The sequence below is a fragment of the Lontra canadensis genome, unplaced genomic scaffold, assembly GCF_010015895.1.
Source record: "Lontra canadensis isolate GAN:19392208 unplaced genomic scaffold, GSC_riverotter_1.0 scaffold3, whole genome shotgun sequence".
Lineage (NCBI taxonomy): Eukaryota > Metazoa > Chordata > Mammalia > Carnivora > Mustelidae > Lontra > Lontra canadensis.
This window is the reverse complement of record NW_022630997.1, coordinates 55,728,331-55,750,454: the sequence shown is the minus strand read 5'-3', so window position 1 is coordinate 55,750,454 and position 22,124 is coordinate 55,728,331. Positions and strand designations below refer to the sequence as shown.

At 39.4% G+C, this 22,124-nt stretch overlaps 1 protein-coding gene across 3 annotated transcripts in view; it reads left to right on the top strand.

The window, feature by feature from the left end:
- Window positions 1-2,224: 2,224 nt before the first annotated feature.
- Window positions 2,225-22,124, top strand: part of BICC1 (BicC family RNA binding protein 1) — a 261,380-nt gene continuing 241,480 nt past the window's right edge. For all 3 annotated transcript variants that reach the window (XM_032842699.1, XM_032842690.1, XM_032842707.1), the window contains exon 1: window positions 2,225-2,439. In XM_032842699.1, coding sequence (XP_032698590.1) covers window positions 2,250-2,439 — 190 coding nt within the window. In that variant the 5' untranslated portion in view covers window positions 2,225-2,249. The remainder of the gene's footprint in view (window positions 2,440-22,124) is intronic.

Here is a 22,124-nt window from a genome sequence, read left to right as displayed (position 1 = left end):
ACTCTCCTCTTTCTTGCCCAAATTCTTCTCAAACTTCTATTCAGCCCCAGAGTCATTTTCTCTGACAAGCCTCCACTGACCTCTCTGATTGAATTCAAATACTCCATTACTAGATTTTCTCCTATCTTGAGTCTCTTATTTGTAATGCTTAATATAGGTACAATTTTATATTTTTTTGAATGATTTATTTATTTAGATCAATATTCTATCTTTCTAGATAGAATGTTAGCTCCAGGAGCTTAGGGATTGTGTTTGTTTTTGATAACTCTTCTTCGGGCCTAACACACTATCTAGCATATCCCAGGTTCTTCCCAAATATTTCTCTCTTTTTTTAGATTTTATTTATTTATTTGACAGACAGAGATCACAAGTAGGCAGAGAGGCAGGCAGAAAGAGAGAGAAGGAAGCAGGCTCCCTGCGAAGCAGAGAGCCCGATGCAGGGCTTCATCCCAGGACCCTGGGATCATGACCTGAGCGGAAGGCAGAGGCTTTAACCCACTGAGCCACCCAGGAGCCCCTCTCCCCAAATATTTCTTGACAGAAATAGATGGTAAACATCCCTGATGGGAGGCTCCTTGATAACCTGTTTTGGTGTTTAAGTTAGTGCTTTGCACAGTAATTAATAAGTTCAAAGAAGGAACACATGGTAGTCAATCAAGCAGTTAAGCTGTATATCTGCTCCCAGTTTTTCAGAAGGTGATTCTGAGCAGGAAGTTTTTCTGCTCAATAAGGTAGGGTTTTGTGGAAATTATTTGCCAGGTACATGGACCTGGGTTTGATTCTTGTCTCCATTATCTGATGTTATGTGACCTTAGTCATGTGACTTGACTTCTCAGAGTCTTAATTACCTCATCTGTCAGTACAGGACAGTACACGGCACAATCAATTCTTGTTAACTAGGCAACTGAACCTATACGAGTTTCTATTGACGCTAAGTGTAACTTGCCCCTTGTGTAAGCCAATAAGCCTCTCTCTGTGACACAGTAACAGACCGCTTTCCCATTCCAAACCCCACCCTCTAAAAGAGTAAACAAAGCAAAACAAAACAACCAGAGATGAATCAGTGGGAACGCAAAATGGAGTTCCAAGGGCATTCCTGGTGCAAACAAGTTTCTTCCCCGGTGCTTCAAGTCCAAGTTTACAAGTGGCAGCCGGTGGGTTGGCCTGGGCAGTTAGGATCATAGGGTCTTTGCTGGTCCTTTATGAGACTGACCTGGAAAACAGAGAACCATCCTCGGTCCCTGACAAAACAGGCTGCCTAGATGCCAACTGGATTCAGCTAACCACCCTTTCCCCCTGAGAGGCTTTTTTTCTTTGCCACCCTGCCTTCCCCCTTTCAAATCAAGCTGAATATTTTCCTTGAGAATCACATAGAAAATGACTCCCTCCTCACTTCATTCAAGAAATAAATCCCTTTCCTCACAATAAAGAGTAAGCTTCTTGTCCACTTCTTCTGCAGCTGACCATTTTGCTGTGATAAGAGGAGTGATCTGGGTTTGAACTTGAGCGGAGGAATTAACTGCGTGAAAGCAATGACCACAATGATGTCTGCAAGAGATGGACATTGTTTCTTCCGCTAGTCTTCTCCTTTCTCCCTCCTCTTGTTTCAAACTTCTGGGACCGGCAGGGGTTGTGAGTTACAGCGTGTAGTGTGTGTATGTAAATAGAAGGGGAATTACGTGTGCATTTGGTGTGCGTTCGGAAAGTGTGCTTTAAACCTGGTGAGTGTCTGTGTTTGAAGAACCATGAAAGTATACGGGCGGGACAAGTTTTGTACGAGTAAGTGCAGAAAAGCAGTAGTGTGTACGTGGTGAGTGTGCGCGCGCGAGTGTGTTCGAGCGCCAAGGGCGCCCCGCCCGCGCGCCCGCCCGCCGCGGCTCCCCGTGGGCCGGCGGGGCCAATGAGCTCACTGCGGCCGGGGCGGCGGGCGGGGAGGGGGCGCCGGAGCCCTGCGGATGGAGGCGCGGGCGGTGCGGCGCGCTCATTCCGCTCGGGCGTTGCTGGCAGGGGGAGGCGCAGTCACTGGCCCAGAATCCGGGCCCGGACTCTGGGCGGCGGGCGGCTCTCGGAGTTGGGATGCGCCGGGGGCTCTGTGGCGGCGGCGTTGGCGGCTGCCGGGGGACGAGCTAGCGCCGCGTCGCGGGGAGCCAGTCGTGCCCGGACTGCAAGCGGGGGCGCAGGCGGGGGCGCAGGCGGAGCGGCGGCCGCAGTTGGAGCCGGAGCCGGAGCCCGAGCGCCGCGCGCCCACCATGGCCGCCCAGGGCGAGCCCGGCTACCTGACGGCGCACTCGGACCCGGGCTCCAACAGCGAACGTAGTACTGACTCGCCCATGCCCGGCTCCGAGGACGACCTGGTCGCCGGGGCGCCCCTGCATAGCCCCGAGTGGAGCGAGGAGCGCTTCCGCGTGGACAGGAAGAAACTTGAGGCCATGTTACAAGGTAGGCATCCCCCCACGTTCTCGGTCTCCCGGACCGAGTCCGCACTTCTTCCCGGACATCCCCGCTCTTCACCCAGCTCCCCACCCCAGTCCATAGCCGACGTAGTTTCCCGGACTCCTCTCCCGCGAAGCCGCAGGACACCCAAGGAGTGGAGACCTCGCGGGACTCTCCACCCTTCCACGCCTCTCAGGTCTCCAGGCACCGGGAGCCTTGTGCTAACTTGACCCGCTTTAGAAAAGCCAAAGGCCGGGTTTGTACCGGCGCGTCCCAGTTGTGTTCACTTCGATACTTTGGAGATGCTAACTTTAGTCTCGATGCCCGGGCTGTGCCATCAGGACCCACTGCGGCCACACAGAGTATGCATGACTGTATCTCCACTTCTTGATAGCCTTGAATTCTAGCGCTCTGTCCCTGTTTCTCCTCCTGTCAGTATCCGCTTCCTCCAGCTGAGGGGCCTTGTTTAGCTATTGGGAAACGCCGCAGATGTCAGGGCTTAAGATAGGAGTTCCCGCCCCCCACCCTCCACTCTGGAGTAAAAGGGGCCTGGATGGGGGTAAAGAGCCAGAGCCTGGGGTCTGTGTCAGGGCAGTGTTGCTGGGTTGGAAGACACTGTGACAGGCTTATAAAACACATCTTGAGTTACACTCAGTTCATAAAAATCTTCCTGTATTATAAGAGTCTGTCTTACACAATTTCCCCCCCCCCCCCCTAGTTTCTCTGGGACTTTCCCAGGCATAACAGCTTTAGGACTGGAGACAAATTCTGAGTTTTAATGGGAGGATTGGAATTCTTAGAGTGAACGCTAAAATGTCCAAGGTCATTTTGGCCTTCCTTAAAAATGTTAATTAGTCGCCTACCTGTAAGTCACCAGTGTGGTCATTTCCCTCATCCAGAAAAATATGATGGTTTGAATGGCTGTCATTCTTAAAATACTGTAGAGGACCAGACATTAATTTGACTAAGGGTCAAATGGTGGGTTCATTCAGTAGCCAGTGTCTTTATATCAAGAGAGGATTGGCGGTTCCAACTTTCTTCTGTCGCTTTGTGCATAACTTATTTGGACTTTATCAGTCAGTGCATCACAACATCGGAGCTATTTAGCCCTCCCTGGAAATGCAGTGGCTTTTAAAGACAATTAAGCAGGTTATTTTAAGAGAGAACAACATGTTTTCCAAGACAATAACTTGGTAGAAACAAATAGCAGGAGTGTTTGGCTGGGATTTTTGGATGAGCTCCCTTGTTGCTTATTTTTACTGATAAACATCCCTAGTGCTTATCATGTCTGTCTCTTTCTCTCTTTTTTCCTCCTTAAATTATATAATGTTTCTAGGAGAGTTACTTTTGTAATAAACTGTTCAAATAAGAATATCGTATAGTGGATTTAAAAATTAAATTATAGAGGATTTGGAAATTAAAGTTGTATTTCGATTCATTTTAGTTGTTTAATTTGTTCCATGGTTCTTTTTGACTAATTTCTGATTCTAAAACAAAATATTAAGTTTATTCAGAAAAAGTATTGTGAGATTGTTTCCTACATGAGTTTGGGATGATGTGAAAGATGGGTCTTCTAACAATACTATGTCTTCCTTACCTGTTCCATTTGTGCATGCACAGAGAGTGACAGCGATATTAGTTTCTAGGCAGCCCTCTGAGCTTTGGAAGTGGATTTCTTTTTCTTTTTCTTTTTTTTAAACGATTTTATTTATTTATTTGACAGACAGAGATCACAAGTAGGCAGAGAGGCAGGCAGAGAGAGAGGAGGAAGCAGGCTCCCCGTCAGGCAGAGAGCCCGATGTGGGGCTCGATCCCAGGACCCTGGGATCATGACCTGAGCAGAAGGCAGAGGCTTTAGCTCACTGAGCCACCCAGGTGCCCCTCTTTTTTGAATTAATTAATTTTCCTCTAGAATAAAATGAAATATGGGTGAAGCATTTCTTAAATTTGAAGGCTGCTCCCTTAGCTACTCTGACATGAGGTGGTTTAAAATTGCTTCAGTGATAAAGTTTCTTTCACAAGAAGTCCTAACACTAACAGAGGCAACGTTTCTTCAACAATCAATGTATAATGAAATATTTACATTTCAGCTCCAAAGAATTCTTTAATGATTAAACATAGGGTTTTGATTAACTTTCCAGAAATCACCAATAAGTGAATTATGCCTTCTGAGAAAGTAAATTTTGAACTTGTTTGGCAATAGAACGTGGTACACAGTGTACCAAGGCATTTTGTGATGCATGCTTCCTAGTGTTAAATTATATAGAACTACTATGTTTGAAGGAATGAGACTGGTTTTCTGAACCAAAAATAATCCTGTGTCTCATTGTTTTAAGCCAGGGGATTATACAGAGAGTGGCCACTGGCATCACTCAGACCTAGGTTGATATCCTACAGACATTGGGACAGTTTCTGGGCCTTTGTCTCAGTTTGCCAATCTCTAAATGGGACTGATAATAGTATTTCTGTTGGGGTTTTGTGAGAATTAAAAGGTACAATGCCTGATAAGCTAAAATGCTGTTGGACAAATAACAGCCCAATATATTTTAGATGCTTTTATTATTATTAATAATAAATATTACAGCATAGATACAAAAGATTTCCAGTGCCCATTACAATTTCTGACATATAGTGTATACTTAATTATTTGGAGAACCAAAAAATTCTGCAATTTCGTATTGTGGAATTAAAATAGAGACCAAGATAGGAAGTTTGGCAAGTCAATAAATATTCTAATATTGTTAGATATTATTCAGTATAAAACTTTTTCTTTTGAAAAGTGCCAAGTAAGTAAAAGTACTTGCCTGATTGGATTTCTGATTATGTGAATCGGGTTTGCCATTTTTCTTTTCATAATTGCCTTAAAATATATGCAGCTTTCCAGTTTAAATCTGGGTAAATAAGATTATCTGTCTTTAAGTCTACATAATACAAATTAGTGATTATAATGCTTGGAATTTGTTTTTAGAGAGACTGTCCTGGGGGCAAGTTAATCTTTAATGGGTGCATTTTTATTAGTAGAGAATTTCTTCTACGCAATGGACCAAAAATTCAGTGAGGTTAAAATATGGGCAGTAGGGCACTGATCAGAGAAATGAAATACCATTCTTGGGTGAACAATGAATCCCAAAATAATTTATATACATAAAAACCACCAGGCTGAAAATGTAGGGAAAAATTGCTAGTTTTTCTTTTCTCCTTTCTTTTTTTTCTTTTTTTCCTTTATCTTTTTTTGTCTGATAACCACTTTGGAACAGTCTTGCAGAGTATCTGACATTTTTGCCTAAATGAAGATTATCAATTTTATCAGTCAGTGGTTTTATAAATGAGAATTATTTTCAAGTTTATTGAAGTTTACGTTCAGCCTTGGAATGCATACCATGGACAGCACTGTTTAATCGTAAGGAAAAATTGTTTTTTAATTTATTTAATACTGATTTTCAAACTTCAGAGTTCATGCCTCGTGTGAAATACTAGTATTGATTCATTTAAGTCAATTAAATGTGACTTATGGTATGCAAAGAGGAGGAGGAGAATAGTATAGAAGAAAGTCTGGGGGAAAGTACGAAATAAATAGGTCAGAAGAGTCAGAAATAGTCTTGGTGTTTGCTAGAGGCCTGAGAGGCAAACATGGAATTTGTATATGTTTCTTTCTTTCTTTCTTTCTCTCTGTCTTTTTGGTTGTTTTACATCTTACTGTTACACTTTTCTTCTTAACTTACAAAACATACATGCATGCCATACAATTAAAAATTCCTACATACAATTTAGAAGCATAGCCATTTTCAAAGTTCTGAATCCCTTGTTTCATCATAGAAGGAAGTATTACAGGTGGGAAATGGCCTATTTTTATGAACTGAGGTTGACATCTGGTGGGCTTTTAGGATATTGCTGTTAAAGACTTTAAAAACCATGTTGCATTTTTACAATGACAGGCACAATAGGGATCATTTACTTCTGGCTTGCGTAGCAGAAGTAGCCACTAAAATAGGTTGCCAACACATCATTGATTAAAAGTAAGAGCAGCAATTATGTTATCTCTTTAATTCAACAAGTGAAGTGAATCTTTAGTGAAGACGGTCCTATGTTTTAGGTATTTTGTGGGAGAAATACAAAGCACAAATGTATGAAAATTGGGGAGAACTGAAAGTGAAGATAAGGAAGAGCTAAGCTTGATACAGGTTTCTAGCTAATGTTTGATTAAGGCTAATACAACAGGAATAAACCAAACTTTATGAAGCTTAGGGGTTAAAATCACAGGGCGCTGGGCCAGATCTTGATGCTGCCTTCTAATAGGGAGTTTGGGAAAATTCACCTGTGGCCCTCTGTCTGAAAGTGGGTGTTGGGTCACCTGGGTGGCTCAGTCACTTAAGCATCCGACTCTTGATTTTGGCTCGTTCATGATCTCGGGGTTGTGAGATTGAGCCCTGCAGTGGTCTTCGTGCTGGGTGTGGAGCCTGCTTGGGGTTCTCTCTGTCCCTCTGCCCTCCCCCCATCAATCAGTGAATGAATCAGTCACAAAATAAAAGGGGGTATTAATAGTTCTAGCATCTTGAGGTGCTTGTGATGATTAAGACAAAAATCATATATGTAAAGCATCACAGTGCTGGCCATGTAGGAAATGCTGAATAAATGAATGATAACTGTTCATTATAAACCATAGTTCATAAAATGCACATTTTTATATTGCAAATGAAAATCAAGTGTATTGGAAAAGAAATTAAATGGTCTTATGATAAGTATTCATAGCTATTTAAATATTATTGACCTTCCTGGCAGCTTACACTGTGATGAGTATATTAGCTTCTTGTAAAGGTCGTTGAGTATATACTGAGTAAAGCTATATTAGACATGACTGTGGAATTTTAGGTTTCGCTCAGGGTGAGAGAGCTTTATGCCCTTGTTAGTTGTCCTTGCCTTGAGTATTTTTCATTCTTTGAAGGGTCCTGAGCCATTCACTTCTTTTTTTTTTTTTTTTCACTTCTGATACTTTTACAAAAGAGCAGCAGCAAAATCCATTTCCCTCTTGCTTTGAACTTGTCATTCACTGGTGTCTAGAAAGAGGCATTTTTCAAAGTCTGTGCCCAGACGTGTTCTATTTGCTCACTTGTAAAATGGAGATGTTGTGAGCACTGAATAAGACGATGCACGTGAAATGCTTAACCCAGTGCTAGGCTCATGGTGCTTGGTGGATGTCAATATAGCCACAGCTCTGTGCCGTGTGATAAAGATTTCAAAACACTAAAGAGCAAATGCTCTCCAGGTTTTAAAAAAAAACTACATGTGTATCCCTTTTGTTTTGGGGAAGGGGTTATTTATTTTTTAGAAGTCTTTCTCCAATCAGAAAGTTAGTTAGGACAATTGTAGTTGAGGTTGAGCTCAGACTTGAAGGTTAAGATTGCTTTATAAACAGTAAAAAAGTCCATCAGAGATCATGTAGTTCCTCAGTAAAGAGCTCAGGAGCTGCTGTCAGACTGGCCTGGATTGGGGTCTTAACTTTGCCTCTCCTAGGATCCTGTAAGGATAAAGCCAGGTGGGTGTATGTCCCTGGCCTCTAGGGCATTGAGTAAGCACTCTTGGTCAATGCAGGTACTCACAGTAAGTCTTAACTTTGCAAAGGCTTGTGGGGTTTTGGTGAAGTGGATCATTGATAAGTTAAAACATAGAAAGGTTTGTCATATTGATGATTTTAATGGACAGGAATATATTTGGCTGTGACTAACAGAAAACCAAACACAGGGCGGCTTAAACAAGCCAGGGGTTTATTTTCCTCACCTGACACAAAATCTGGAGGGAAGAGGTCTAAGCCCCAATAGTTGCCCCAGGGTCCTCAAGGAGCCCAGTGACTGACTACCCTCCTCACCTCTGCCATCCCCACTCTCTGGCTTTTGGCCTCATTGTTCTAGACTGGCTGTCTGTTCCTGGAGGTGCATCTGGGGTCTGTGCAGGGGAATGGAGGAAACATTGTTTTCTATTCAAGATTTTGAGGAAGAATCTCTCTCCTGAAACTTCCATCTGTATTTCTTTGGTCGCTCTTTGCTACATGAGATTCTGGGACTGTAACTGCTTTTCCAGCTTCTCTAACAGAAGTAGGCAAGGAAAAAAGGGGAGGCAGAATGGATCTAACCCGGTTTCCCCACGATAGGTGAAGTGGGGATTGTGACAAAAATTCGAAGTTGTGACTGAAGCAGAAGCTTACTTGTATTGGCGACTGGCCTGCATTGATAATCCCTAGCAATTTAGATTATTTGGTAATGTTATAGGTAGGTGGAATTTCTTTCTTGGCATAATCCAGGAATAAACTTAAATTCCAAAGACAAAATATCCTTGATCATATAGAGCTGTTCTCATCCTGTTACTGCTTTTACAAACAGAACCTAGGCCCACTAAGTAATGTAATTGCCTTTTTTCCTCCACTGTTTTCTCCATGTCAGTTTTTTTTTTTTAGTCGAAAATTACACAACAATAAAAATGCCCATTTTCCCTTTTATTACTCCACGATATCTTTTCTCTTTTCCTTCCCGCCTATCACCCATCTCAAATTGCTTTTCGAATTGACAGGTTCAGTGTAGGTCTTGCTTCTGTCCTTTTGGCTTTTTGGAGATTGGTTATTGCAGTATAATCTGGCCAAGAAAGTCAGAGTTTATTCAGAAGATGAAGTCATTTTGGACGCAGTTTGACAGTAGAATTACCATCAGATTTGTGCCATGCTTTGGTGTTTGAAATTGTTCAGAGTGACGAGCTAATAAAATACACCGGTTGGCTCATTCTTGGCTTTATTCTAAAATGTATTGCTTAAAAAATGCATGGGTACAGTGACCATGTATTTTCCTTTATGTAAAATGCTTAATAATTCCTGATGGGATGAGGCACAATTATAATGCTAATTTATAGTGGCTCTTGCTGTGTATGGGGGATGACCTTGGCAAGAAACCCTTGCTATACTGCAGAAGCCACGACATTGATTGATTTATTTTCTTTCTTTCTTTCTTTCTTTCTTTCTTTCTTTCTTTCTTTCTTTCTTTCTTTCTTTTTCTCCCACCAATTGATTTTTAATCCTTATGGTACTAACATTTAGGGCAGTATCTGAAATACACAAACTATTAATGGAAACATTTTGTGGATGCTATATATTTATAAATCCATTTCCTACCTCCTAAGCTACTAATGACTCTAGATAATGAAAACATTTATTTGTAACAAGTTTAATACTCGTTACTCCCACTGGTATTTATGATGCTGGCATTGAAAAAGGTACTTCTCACCTTGTAGATTTGAAGAAATTTCTCTGTTACAGTGAGTAAGGTAAACCACACATTAGTCTGCATATTGAGTTTATCTGAAGCTTACTTGCATCTCTTGTATAGGAAGATGGTCAAACATAAGATTTGAAAATTAGTCATTGTGGGTTTTTTTTCTCATTATGAAAGTAATATAAACTTATAGAATACTTGAAAGTACAAATGTATATAAAAAAGAAAAACCAGAAGTCTTCTTAATCTAGCAATAACCACTATTGTGTTTTGGAAATCTAGCAATAACCACTGATTTTATTTTGGGAATTATTTTCTGGGCTTTAAAAAATATGCTGACACATAATTTATTTTTATAACAGATATTGAGTTCCCACTGTGTATCAGGTACATTGTTAGCATTAGGCTTTGGGGATGCAGACAAAACCAAGATAGATAAGATAGATATGGTTCTGTGTTTTGTGTCCCCTACATTCTAAATTGGAATCACACCCAGTTTTTCACTTACCATTGTGTCATGAGTATTTTCCACCTCATTAAAGATTTTTGAAGAGCATGGTTTTAAATGGATATGAAATATCACCTTGATATATCATACTTTGCTTAAACATTATGACATCTTAAAACATTTCACAAGGTGGGGAGTGGGTAGAGCCTGATGTTTTTACTCATACTGCCCGAGATTCAGATCCTGGGCAGGTTAAAAACTAACCTGCCTAGGCAAGTAAGTAATTTCTCTGCACCCTAGTCTTTTTTTGTCTACAGTGGGGATAAAACTACTGAGGGTTAGAAATACTGTGTGTAAGCCCCAGGGCCAGATACACTGCATATATTCAGAAAAATGGCAAATGGTGAATATTAATACTGCTGTCCCAAACACTCTTGCCTAAAAACCTTGTTTGCACCCTTGAATATTCTTGTAGGAAAAATTCTTACTAGTGAAATTTTTGGGCAAAGGGCATGGCTCTTTTAAGACTCCTGTTAAAGTACACAGAATTATTTTCTGGAAACTTTGACAGGTGAGGCAGAAGAGACAACAGATTTGCAGGATGTCTGCTCCTCATGCCTGTGATCTTACAGCCTGACTTGTTTAAGCTGTTAATTGTGAGAAATTAGGATGTAATTGAATTACCTATCCAGAGTCAAGAGTTCTATATGTTTCTTTCACTGAAAATTTTAAAAGGTATTTATTTTACCTGATTAACATGTCTGCAGATCAATAGTTCTTAAAATCTGTGTGCATAAAAATCATCTGGGAATATTGTGCAGAAAGGCAAACTCTGGGCTTATGCTTGAGATTCTGATTGTGTAGGCTGGAGGATTGCTGTGGCAGTTGGAATCTGCATGTTGAAAAGAATCTCAGTGTGACTCTAGGTCGTGATGCTAGGGCTATACTTTGAGAAACCTTGGCTACATGGTTTCATGGTTATGGTCAAAATTAAAAAGATTCAGATCCTTATCTTTCTTTGATTTGTTTTGTCCTTGAAGTACTTTCTCCATGTTAGACCATCTTGAAGCATTTTAGTCTAGGAGCATAATTTATAACTGGCACAGCATTGTTTAGTGTATTATATGGGACTTAGGAAGAGCCCAAACCTGTATATTCCTATAGGGGAATATATTATCTTTATTATTGTGCAGTAGGCTCAGAATAAATTTAGTTTTCTTACAGATTCCCATTAAGTTAGATACCTATTTAATGTATTATAAAATAATTTAAAAGGACACATTTGTTATAGAAATTTCAAAAGCAGTATGAAGGAAACTTTTTAAGAATGAAAATAATCATCAGTAATCTCACTTTCCTGACAGCTATTTTTACTTTTCTGCTTTTAAATATAACCTTGACATACAGTCTTTGACTATTTGCATAGAGTTTATGTAGTTCATGCTATATCATTAGCTACTATTTTATATTTAGTATTTTAATCTAATATATTAACTGTTTTTATGTATTTTTTAGAGAGATATTTATTTTGGAAAGAGAGAGAGACCCAGCGGTGGGGGTGGGATGGGGAGGGACCCGAGGAGAGAGAGAGTCTCAAGCAGACTTCCCACTCAGTATGGAGTCTGACTTGGGGCTCCATCTCATGACCCTGCAATTATGACCAGAGCCGAAACCAAGAGTCAGATGCTTCACCGACTGTGCCACCCAGGTTCCCGTTTCTGTATTTCTAAGCAGTTTTCAAAATTAAAATTTTGCAGTTGAATAATAGTACATTTGGTCAAAAAATTTTTACAGTTATAGACTATGTTGTAGTAAATGCGAATTGTGTTTTTTTTTCCTCCTTTGGAACTTTATTCTGAGGGAAAAATTTTGAGGAGTATGGTTACTGAAGAATGGTAGTGATTTTGAAAGCAGCAGCCAACTTTAATTATTTGTATGAGACACTCTGCCTGCTGGTGCTTTAGGCGTGTTCAGTCACCTCCACCTCTCATGCAGCAATCTAGGAGATACCGGTGCTGTTGGGATCTGTATTGTACTGACAGAAAGACTATTAACACTTTAAACTTGGGGAGTAGGTTTCTTTTTGGAATTCTTCGTGGATCTAGACAGTACTTTTCTTCTTAGGTTGTTGTAGAGTTGAAACTCTTATGCAGTGTGGAGATATACCAAATCTGGATCTAAGATGCTGAACTATACTCCAGAATAGGTTAGTGTTTCTCTGGATCCCTGCTGAAAGGCAGAGGAATGTGGTTATAGGTATGCAGTTGGTTTAGAATTCTTGGTGAGACTGCACATGTTCCAAAGCTCTGCCTTCTAGTAGCCTTGGTTAACTTTTCTATTTTCTTCATGAAACAGGGATAATAATATCTCTCGCAGGGCTGAGTGAAGATGATATAGTAATGGATGTCAAGTTGGCTTACAGTTGGTTCCCTGTACGTGGTCTATATGTTTCAAATTCATCTCCTATTCCTCTCCAACGTCTAGTCCAGTGCTGTGTTTATAGAATAAATGACCCATGGTGGAGCTGGATTAAAAACTGCCTATTTTGGGCTATGGACCTGGCACTGACTTCCTGGAATGGAACTTTAAAGGTAGGGCATATGCTTGGCCTTCAGAAATACCAACATTTTTGCGTTATCTAAATAAGGCATAGTAATTGTCCACATGTAAGGGGGTCTTCCTTTACTTTTAGTCTAGGAGCTGTGTAGAATGTTGTACTATTAGTGATAGTATATTAGTGCAGAGTTTTGAATAAGGGTATGCAAAGTAATTCAAGTGAGGTAAATGTTGAATAATTTGTATCTGTGTCTGATTTGGATTAGTTTTATACATTGAAATTTGTCAAGGTGAGTAGAATTATTTAGTTATAGATACTCGATTATCTTTTTCTTATTAGAATACATCTCCAGATACTTGTTTAAATGTGATTTTTGAAGCATCTCAGAAAAGAGACCATCTGTTCTTGTAATAAGTGGTCTTTAATGTTAGTTTGCTCATGGCACTAGGATAGTCACTGACATATTTTTGGTTAGAAGGAAATAAACCATTCCTCTCAGAAGAGTGGGTAACCAGGAATCAGGCAACTTGAGTTCGTGATCCAGCCTTGCCATTGACACTGTGTAGACACTGTGTAAGTCATTTAACCTCTCAGGGTTTTGGATTAGATTTCCCTAAAATCTTTCCCAGTTTTAGTATTCTGAGTTTTTTTGTACAGTATATAATAAAAGCCCAATAGTGGATGGATTGCAGTGGTGGAAGCTGACTGAGTTCATGTACATGAGCAGTTTGGGTAGGAATTTGCCTATATGAGTACCACACATTAGCATTCACAACAGATGGGGGAGGAGGGTGGAATGAAGATAGTTGGAGTATCTTGGTTTGGAGGAGCAAGTACTCACAAGACAGCTGGCTGTGTGAGCTCTGTTGACATCTTGGCAGTCAGGTTTACAGTGTCTTGTGGGTTTGATGTTACCCAATTTAAGGTTTTCTTTTTTCTTTAATTTAAGGTTTTCTACAGTAATTGTTCAGGAATGGCAATGCTAACCATAGTTGAAATTTGTTGGTGTTGACTTAACTGTGTTAGATGAACGAAGATGATCATGTACTTCCCCAAGTAGCGTCTTTTTGTAACATTTTCCTTCTTTTATATCATGTCCAGTTAGCAAGCTTCATGTGCCAAGATTTAAACATGTCATATAAACCATTAGAGAAACATAGTAGGGAAATGTAATAATGTTCATTAGAGTAAAATCTCAATTAAAAAGATAACTATGTCCAAAGTTTAAGTATTTTCAGAATTGTTTTAATTTCTTCTTCATTATTGAGAAGTAACACACTATTTATCTTGTATAGAGGACCACTGAAGCTTGTATTACGTGTTTTTTGAGCTGGTTCCTTTATCATATTCTGAGCTTTTTAAAGCAAAATCAATATTTTGGCAAGAAATTGTTATCTTTTAAATTGCTTGATTATAATGATCTGATTTAAAAAGCCAGAAAAATCTCCCTGATGGCTAGTGATGATGAACATTTTTTCATGTGTCTGATAGCCATTTGTATGTCTTCATTGGAGAAGTGTCTGTTCATATCTTCTGCCCATTTTTTTATATGATTGTCTGTTTTGTGTGTGTTGAGTTTGAGGAGTTCTTTATAGATCCTGGATATCAACCTTTTGTCTGTACTGTCATTTGCAAATATCTTCTCCCATTCCGTGGGTTGCCTCTTTGTTTTCTTGATTGTTTCCTAGCCATCAGGGAGATTCAAATTAAAACCACATTGAGGTATCACCTTACACCAGTTAGAATGGCCAAAATTAGCAAGACAGGAAACAACATGTGTTGGAGGGGATGTGGAGAAAGGGGAACCCTCTTACACTGTTGGTGGGAATGCAAGTTGGTGCAGCCACTTTGGAGAACAGTGTGGAGATTCCTTAAGAAATTAAAAATAGAGCTTCCCTATGACCCTGCAATTGCAATACTGGGTATTTACCCCAAAGATACAGATGTAGTGAAAAGAAGGGCCATCTGTACCCCAATGTTTATAGCAGCAATGACCACGGTCGCCAAACTGTGGAAAGAACCAAGATGCCCTTCAATGGATGAATGGATAAGGAAGATGTGGTCCATATACACTATGGAGTATTATGCCTCCATCAGAAAGGATGAATACCCAACTTTTGTATCAACATGGACAGGACTGGAAGAGATTATGCTGAGTGAAATAAGTCAAGCAGAGAGAGTCAATTATCATATGGTTTCACTTATTTGTGGATCATAACAAATAGCATGGAGGACAAGGGAAGTTAGAGAGGAGAAGGGAGTTGGGGGAAATTGGAAGGGGAGGTGAACCATGAGAGACTATGGACTGAAAAACAATCTGAGGGTTTTGAAGGGGCAGGGGGTGGGAGGTTGGGGGAACCAGGTGGTGGGTATTGGAGAGGGCACGGGTTGCATGGAGCACTGGGTGTGGTGCAAAAACAAGGAATACTGTTATGCTGGAAAAAAAAAAAGCCAGAAAAATGTTTAGCTTGAGTGTTGCAGGAGGACTCATATAAAGAAATGTTTATTTTAATCCAGGAGGAATGTTTTTCTTAATTATCTTGTAATATTGGTAAAGGAAACCCAAGCTTAGCATAGATCTATAGATGATTTTTTGGCAGGGAGAGGACAGGGCTTTATAATTTAGTAAAGCATTGCTGGCAGTCATATTGTCACCTAAATAGAAAGCTGCCTTCAAAAATATATTTACTGTCAGTGAATGGACATCTGAGATGCTGTTATCTATGAAAATTGCATTTGACTATGTCAAAACATTTAGGCTTCAGCAACAAAATATTATAAAAATGGATTTGAATTCGAAGGAAGATCTGAATAAATGATTAGCTTTCAAGCTTGTGAAAATTGTGTTTTATTATAAATCATTAGGAATAATGAGGCCATCTGAAAAACTCAATGGGCAATTACTGTGTTTGGAAAAAAAATCATGAGGTCATATTATGGGACTTCACAAGTGAATAAAGCCTTTTACGTGTAAGAGGAATATAGTCTAGTAGAATAGAGGAAACCCACCTATATTCAATAACAGAAAAGAAAGGGAGATCCCATGGAGTAAGGCCCTGCTTAAGTAATGTGCTTCTTAGCCTGGTATTGTCTACTTCTGTCCCTCAAGACTAAGACTTACAATAGTTAGTTTATTTGAGAAGAGGAGGTGAGGGAATAAGGAGAGTCAAATGGGGAAGGAAAAAAAAAACAAAGCCAATACAATGATGCATTACTGACTTGGTTACCTCTGAGGGTGACAGCTATTTCTGGTAGTCACAGAGACCACATCCCTAAATCACCCATCTAAGACACTAAAAGGAGAAGTATTTGTCTGTAAGTTTCTGTCTTTCAGGAGGAGGGTTGCCCCATGAGGTTGGCCTTCTCTGCGCCTCTGGGTTACATATGTATGACAACTCTTGACCCTGCATGTATCCAATGAGCTCCCAGAGCACGAAGGGAAGTGTCTGTTTGGTATAAGTTTGAGATGAGATACTATTAGCACAAAATGGGTTGATACCTGCACAGTGTCATTAACTGTAGCTTGACTGGAATCAGAGATGAAGTGTAGTGGAGGTGAGATAATATATAATATGGTCTGTACAATACAAAAAAGCTTTATATATTTTAAATGGAAAAAAAAATTTCAGAAAGAGAGAGAGAGAAGTGGATGTCAGTACCCTTTGTTCTAAATCAAAGAGTAGTTCTTACTATAAATTGTTGATCATTGCTGTTGTTTCCCTTGAGTTTCTTATAATGTGAGATTACAGAAATAAACTGGTCTTTGGTCAGAAAGCTGGTAGAATAGAACACTCCAGAACTCACTCCCCTACAGAAACACTGACTTAATAATATAAAGTCCAAAAAGCCATTATATTAATGCCCAAGCAAGTGCAAAGGCAAGAATAGCTGCATTGAAATGGGTCAGAAAGTTGGTTTCATTTCATCTATATCAGCCCCTCCTACAGGCCAGTAAAGCTAATAATTAAAAGGAAAAGCCCAATATGCTGCTTGTGCCTTGGAAGGAAAAGAGAATAGTGGAACATATATCCAATGTTCCAGGGTTTTCTTGGAGCGGGGAACTACATGAGGGGTTTGTTTATATTTTGTTGCTTGACATGGAGTGCTGATGGGGAACTGGTATACTTTGGATGCCTGGCTATTGAGAGCAAAAGAAGGCTCAGCAGCCTGTGATAGTGCCAGAGAACCTGCAGTACTGTAGATAGACATCAGAGGGAGAAAGAGACTAATGCTTCATGAAAAATAAACTGGAAAACCTCTTTAATTGGAAAATTACACAAGCTCAGAGAACATGTGTCCTTGTAAAAGGTTTGAAAGGCCCCCAAAATCTCTAGCCAGGCTGACTGATAAAAGTCTTCCAATACATAAAGCCAGTCCATAAGAACTGGGGGAGGTGGCTGCCTTTTTAAAATGCAAAAATGACAACAAAAAAAATAGCAATTAACAAAGGACACAACAAAACAGGGAAGCATGGCTCAACCAAAAGAACAAAATAACATTGGGAGATGGAGAAGAGAAATGAGTTGGGGGAAATCGGAGGGGGAGACAAACCATGAGAGACTGTGGACACTGAGAAGCAAACTGAGGGTTTTTGAGGGGGAGCGTGGGGGTGGGATGAGCCTGGTGGTGGGTATTATGGAGGGCATGTATTGCATGGAACACTGGGTGTGGTACATAAGCATTGAATTTTGGAACACTGAAAAAAAGATAAATTAAAAAAATGCAAATAGGCTTCTAATTTATAGCAGCTGATGACATTAGGATCAATAAACTAATGAGTGCTTTTTGTGTTAAAAAAAATCTTCAGAAACCAATGTAAGAAATGGAGATTTATGAATTAGTGGACAAAGAATTAAAAGTAATTGTCTTAAACTCAGTGTGCTTCAGTAGATTAATTGAAGAAATCAGTAGAGGGGTTCAACAGCAGACTTGATAAAGCAGAAGAAAGAATCAGTGAACTTAAAGACAGTTCATTTGAAATGATCACATCAGAGGAATGAAAGGAAAAAAAAACCATAAGAAATGTGAAAAAAGTCTGAGGGACTTATAGGACACTGTCATAGGTCCAATTTATACAATATGGGAGTCCTTGAAGAGAAGAGAGAAATGAGCAGAGAGTTTCTTTGAAGACACAATGGCAGGAAGCTTCCCAGATAAGGAAGGAAGAAACTTAAAAGATTCCAACTAGGTCCATCTAAAGTCATCCCCACTGAGACACATAAAAAACCAAGAAATGGACCCTCAACTCTATGGTTAACTAATCTTCAACAAAGCAGGAAAGAATATCTAATGGAAAAGAGACAGTCTCTTCAATAAATTGTATTGGGAAAATTGGACAGCCCTATGCAGAATGAAACTGGACCTTACTCTTACACCATACACAAAAATAAAATGGTAAAAGACTTAAACACGAGACAGGATTCCATCAAAATCCAGAGGAGAACATAGGCAGCAATCTCTTTGACCTTGGCCACAGTAACTTCTTGCTAGAAACATCTTCAAAAGCAAGAGAAACAAAAGCAAAAATGAACTATTGGAACTTCATCAAGATAAAAGCTTCTGAATGGCAAGGGAAACAGTCGACAAAACAAAAAGGCAACCTACAGAATGGGAGAAGATATTTGCAAATGATGTTAACAGATAAAGGGCTGCTATCCGAAGATGTATAAAGAACTTATCAAACTCAACAATCACAAAACAGCAAATCCAGTAAAAAATGGGCAGAAGACATGAGCAGACATTTCTCCCAAGAAGACATGTAAATTTCCAACAAACACATGAAAAAATGCTCCACATCATTTGGCATCAGGGAAATACAAATCAAAACCACAATGAGATACCACCTTACACCAGTCAGAAGGTCTTAAATTAACACGAAATGACAGATGTTGGCGAGGATGTGGAGAAAAGGGAACCCTCTTACTCTGCTGGTGGGAATGCAAGCTGGGATAGCCACTTTGGAAAACAGAATGGAGGTTCATCAAAAAATTAAAAAAAGAACTACCTTCAGCTTCCATTTGCAATGAAATATCTTTTCCCTTCCTTTCACTTTCAGCCTGTGTATTCTTTATATCTAAAGTGAGTCCCTTACAGACAACATATATAGTTGGACATTTTTGTTGTTGTTGTTGTTGGCCATTTTTTTTTAATCCATTCAGCTACTTTACGTCTTTTGATCGGGGAGTTTGATCTCAAATAACAAAAATCAGAAATGAAAGAGGAGATATTACAAGTGATGCCATAGAAATAAAAAAAGATCATACAGGACAACTGTGAACATTTATATGCCAAAAAATTGCATAACCTAGCATAAATGGGTAAATTTAGAAAAATATATGACCTACCAAGACTGAATCATGAAGAGATAAAAAAAAAAATCATCTCAACAGAGCTTTAACTAGTAAGGAGATTGAATCAGAAGTAATCTTCCAATAATGAAAAGCCCAAAACTGGATGGCTTCCTTGGAGAATGATACCAAACATTTAACAAAGGATTCAATCTAGTTCTTCATCTCTTCCTAAAATTTGAGGAGGATGGAACACTTCCAAACTCATGCTATAAGGCCCCTGATGCTAAAATCAAAGATACTACAAGAAAACTACAGACCAGTATCCCTAGTGAATATAGATGCAAAGATCCTCAACAAAATATTAGGAAACTAAATTCAGCAGCACATTAAAAGGATTATATATCATGTCCAAAAGAGATTTATTTCTGGAATGCAAGAATGGCTTAACATGTGAAAATCAATCTGTGTAATATACCACATGAAGAGAATGAAGGACAAAAACCCACAGGATTCAGGTAGGTAGTAAAAAACATTTGTCAATATTCATCATCTTTTCATGAAAAAAAAAACATTCAATAAACAGAATTAGGGGTGCCTGGGTTGCTCAGTGGGTTAAGCCTCTGCCTTCAGTTCAGGTCATGATCTCAGGGTCGTTGGATCGAGCCCCATATCAGGCTCTCTGCTAAGCGGGGAGCCTGCTTCCCCCTCTCTCTCTGCCTGCCTCTCTGCCTACTTGTGATCTCTTTCCCCCATATCAGGCTCTCTGCTAAGCGGGGAGCCTGCTTCCCCCTCTCTCTCTGCCTGCCGCTCTGCCTACTTGTGATCTCTTTCTGTCAAATGAATAAATAAAATCTTAAAAAAAAATAAACTGAGGATTACCTCAATGTAAGGAAGGGCAAATACAAAAAGCACAGCTAACATCACTCAATGGTGAAAAACTGAAAGTTTTTCCTCCAAGGTCAGGATGCCCATTCTCACCACTTCTATTCAATAAGGTACTGAAAGTCCTAGCCAGAACAGTCAGGTAGAGAAAAAGAAATAAAAGGGCATCCAAATAGGAAAGGAAGAGGTAAAATTATTTGCTTGCAGATGGCATGATCTTGCATGTAGAAATCACTAGAGATTCCACACACACAAAAACTGTTCGAATAAGCAATTTCAGCAAAGTTTTAGGATATAGAATGAACACACAAAAGTAAATTGCATTTCTATACAATGACCAATCCAAAAATAAGAAAATAATCCCAAATATAATAGCATCAAAAAGAATAAAATACTTAGGAAATAAACTTAACTGAGGAGATGAAAGGTGTGGATATTGAGAAATGCAAAACATTGGTGAAAGAAATTAAAGAAGACACATGATTGGAAGACTTAGTATTATTAAAATGCCCTACTACACAAAGTGATCTACAGATTCACTGTAAACACTATCAAAATCTCCAGTAGTAGAGTTGCTGGATCATAGGGTAGATCTATTTTTAACTTTTGGAGGTACCTCCACACTGTTTTCCAAAGTGGTTGTACCAACTTGCATTCCTGCCAACAGTGTAAGAGGGTTCCCCATTCTCCACAACCTCTCCAACATTTGTTGTTTCTTGTCTTGTCAATTTTTTTCCATTCTGCCTGGTGTAAGGTGGTATCTCAGTGTGGCTTTGATTTGAATTTCCCTGATGACTAATGATAATAAGCATATTTTCATGTGTCTGTTAGCCATGGGTATGTTCTTTGGAAAAGTGTCTGCTCATGTTTTCTGCCCAGTTTTTGACTTGATTATTGGTTTTTCAGGTGTTGAGTTTGAGAAGTTCTTTATAGATACTGGATATCAGTCCTTTGTCTATAGTGTCATTTGCAAGTATCTTCTCCCATTCTGTAGGTTGCCTTTTTGTCTTGTTGACTGTTTCCTTCACTACAAGGAAGGTTTTTATCTTGATGAAGCCCTAAAAGTTCATTTTTGCTTTTGTTTCCTTTGCCTTTGGAGATGTGTCTTAAAAGAAGTTGCTGTGGCCAATGTCGAAGAGGTTACTGCCTATGTTCTTCTCTAGGATTTTGGTGGATTTCTGTCTCACATTGAAGTCTTTCATCCATTTTGAGTTTATCTTTGTGTATGGTGTAAGAGAATGGTCGAGTTTCATTCTTCTATGCATAGCTGTCCAATTTTCCCAGCACCATTTATTGAAGAGATTGTCTTTTTTTCCATTGGATACTTTTTTCCTGCTTTGTTGAAGATTATTTGACCATAGAGTTGAGGATCCATATCTAGGTTCTCTATTCTGTTCCATTGATCTGTGTCTGTTTTTGTGCCAGTACCATGCTGTCTTTATGATCACAGATTTGTAATATAGCTTGAAATCAGGCAACATGATACCCCTAGTTTTGTTTTTCTTTCTCAGCCATCAGAAAGGATGAATACCCAAAATTTGCATCAACATGAATGGAACTGGAGGATATTATGCTAAGTGAAATAAGTCAAGCAGAGAAAGACAGTTATCATAAGGGACTACTAATGGAGGATATTAGGAGAAAGAAGGCAAAAATGAAGGGGGGGGGGAATCAGAGGGGGAGAAGAACCATGAGACACCATGGACTCTGGGAAATAAACTGAGGGTTTTAGAGGGGAGCAGGGTAGGGGGAATGGGCTAGCTTGGTGATGGTATTAAGGAGGGCACATATTGCATGGAGCACTGGGTGTTATATGCAAACGATTAGTCATGGAACACTACATCAAAGACCAATGTCGTACTGTATAGTGACTAACATAATATAATAAAAAAATAAAAAAAATAAAGTTATGGGGAAAAAATCTCAATGTCATGTTTTGCAGAAATAAAAAAATTCTGAAATTCATAAGGAATCTTGAAGGGCCCCAAGTAGTGAAATCAGTCTTGAGGAAGAACAAAGTTGGAGACCTCACGTTTTCTGACTTCAAAACATATTATAAAACTACAGTAATCAAAAAGTATGGTACTGGCATAAAGACAGATATATAGACCAAAAGAACGCAACAGAGAACCCAGAAATAAACTTCCCTTATATGGTCAGAATATCTTTGACAAAGGTGCCAACGCTATACCATGGGAAAGGTTAGTCTCTTCAACAAATAGTGTTAGAGAAACTAGAGATCCACAGGCAAAAGAATTAAG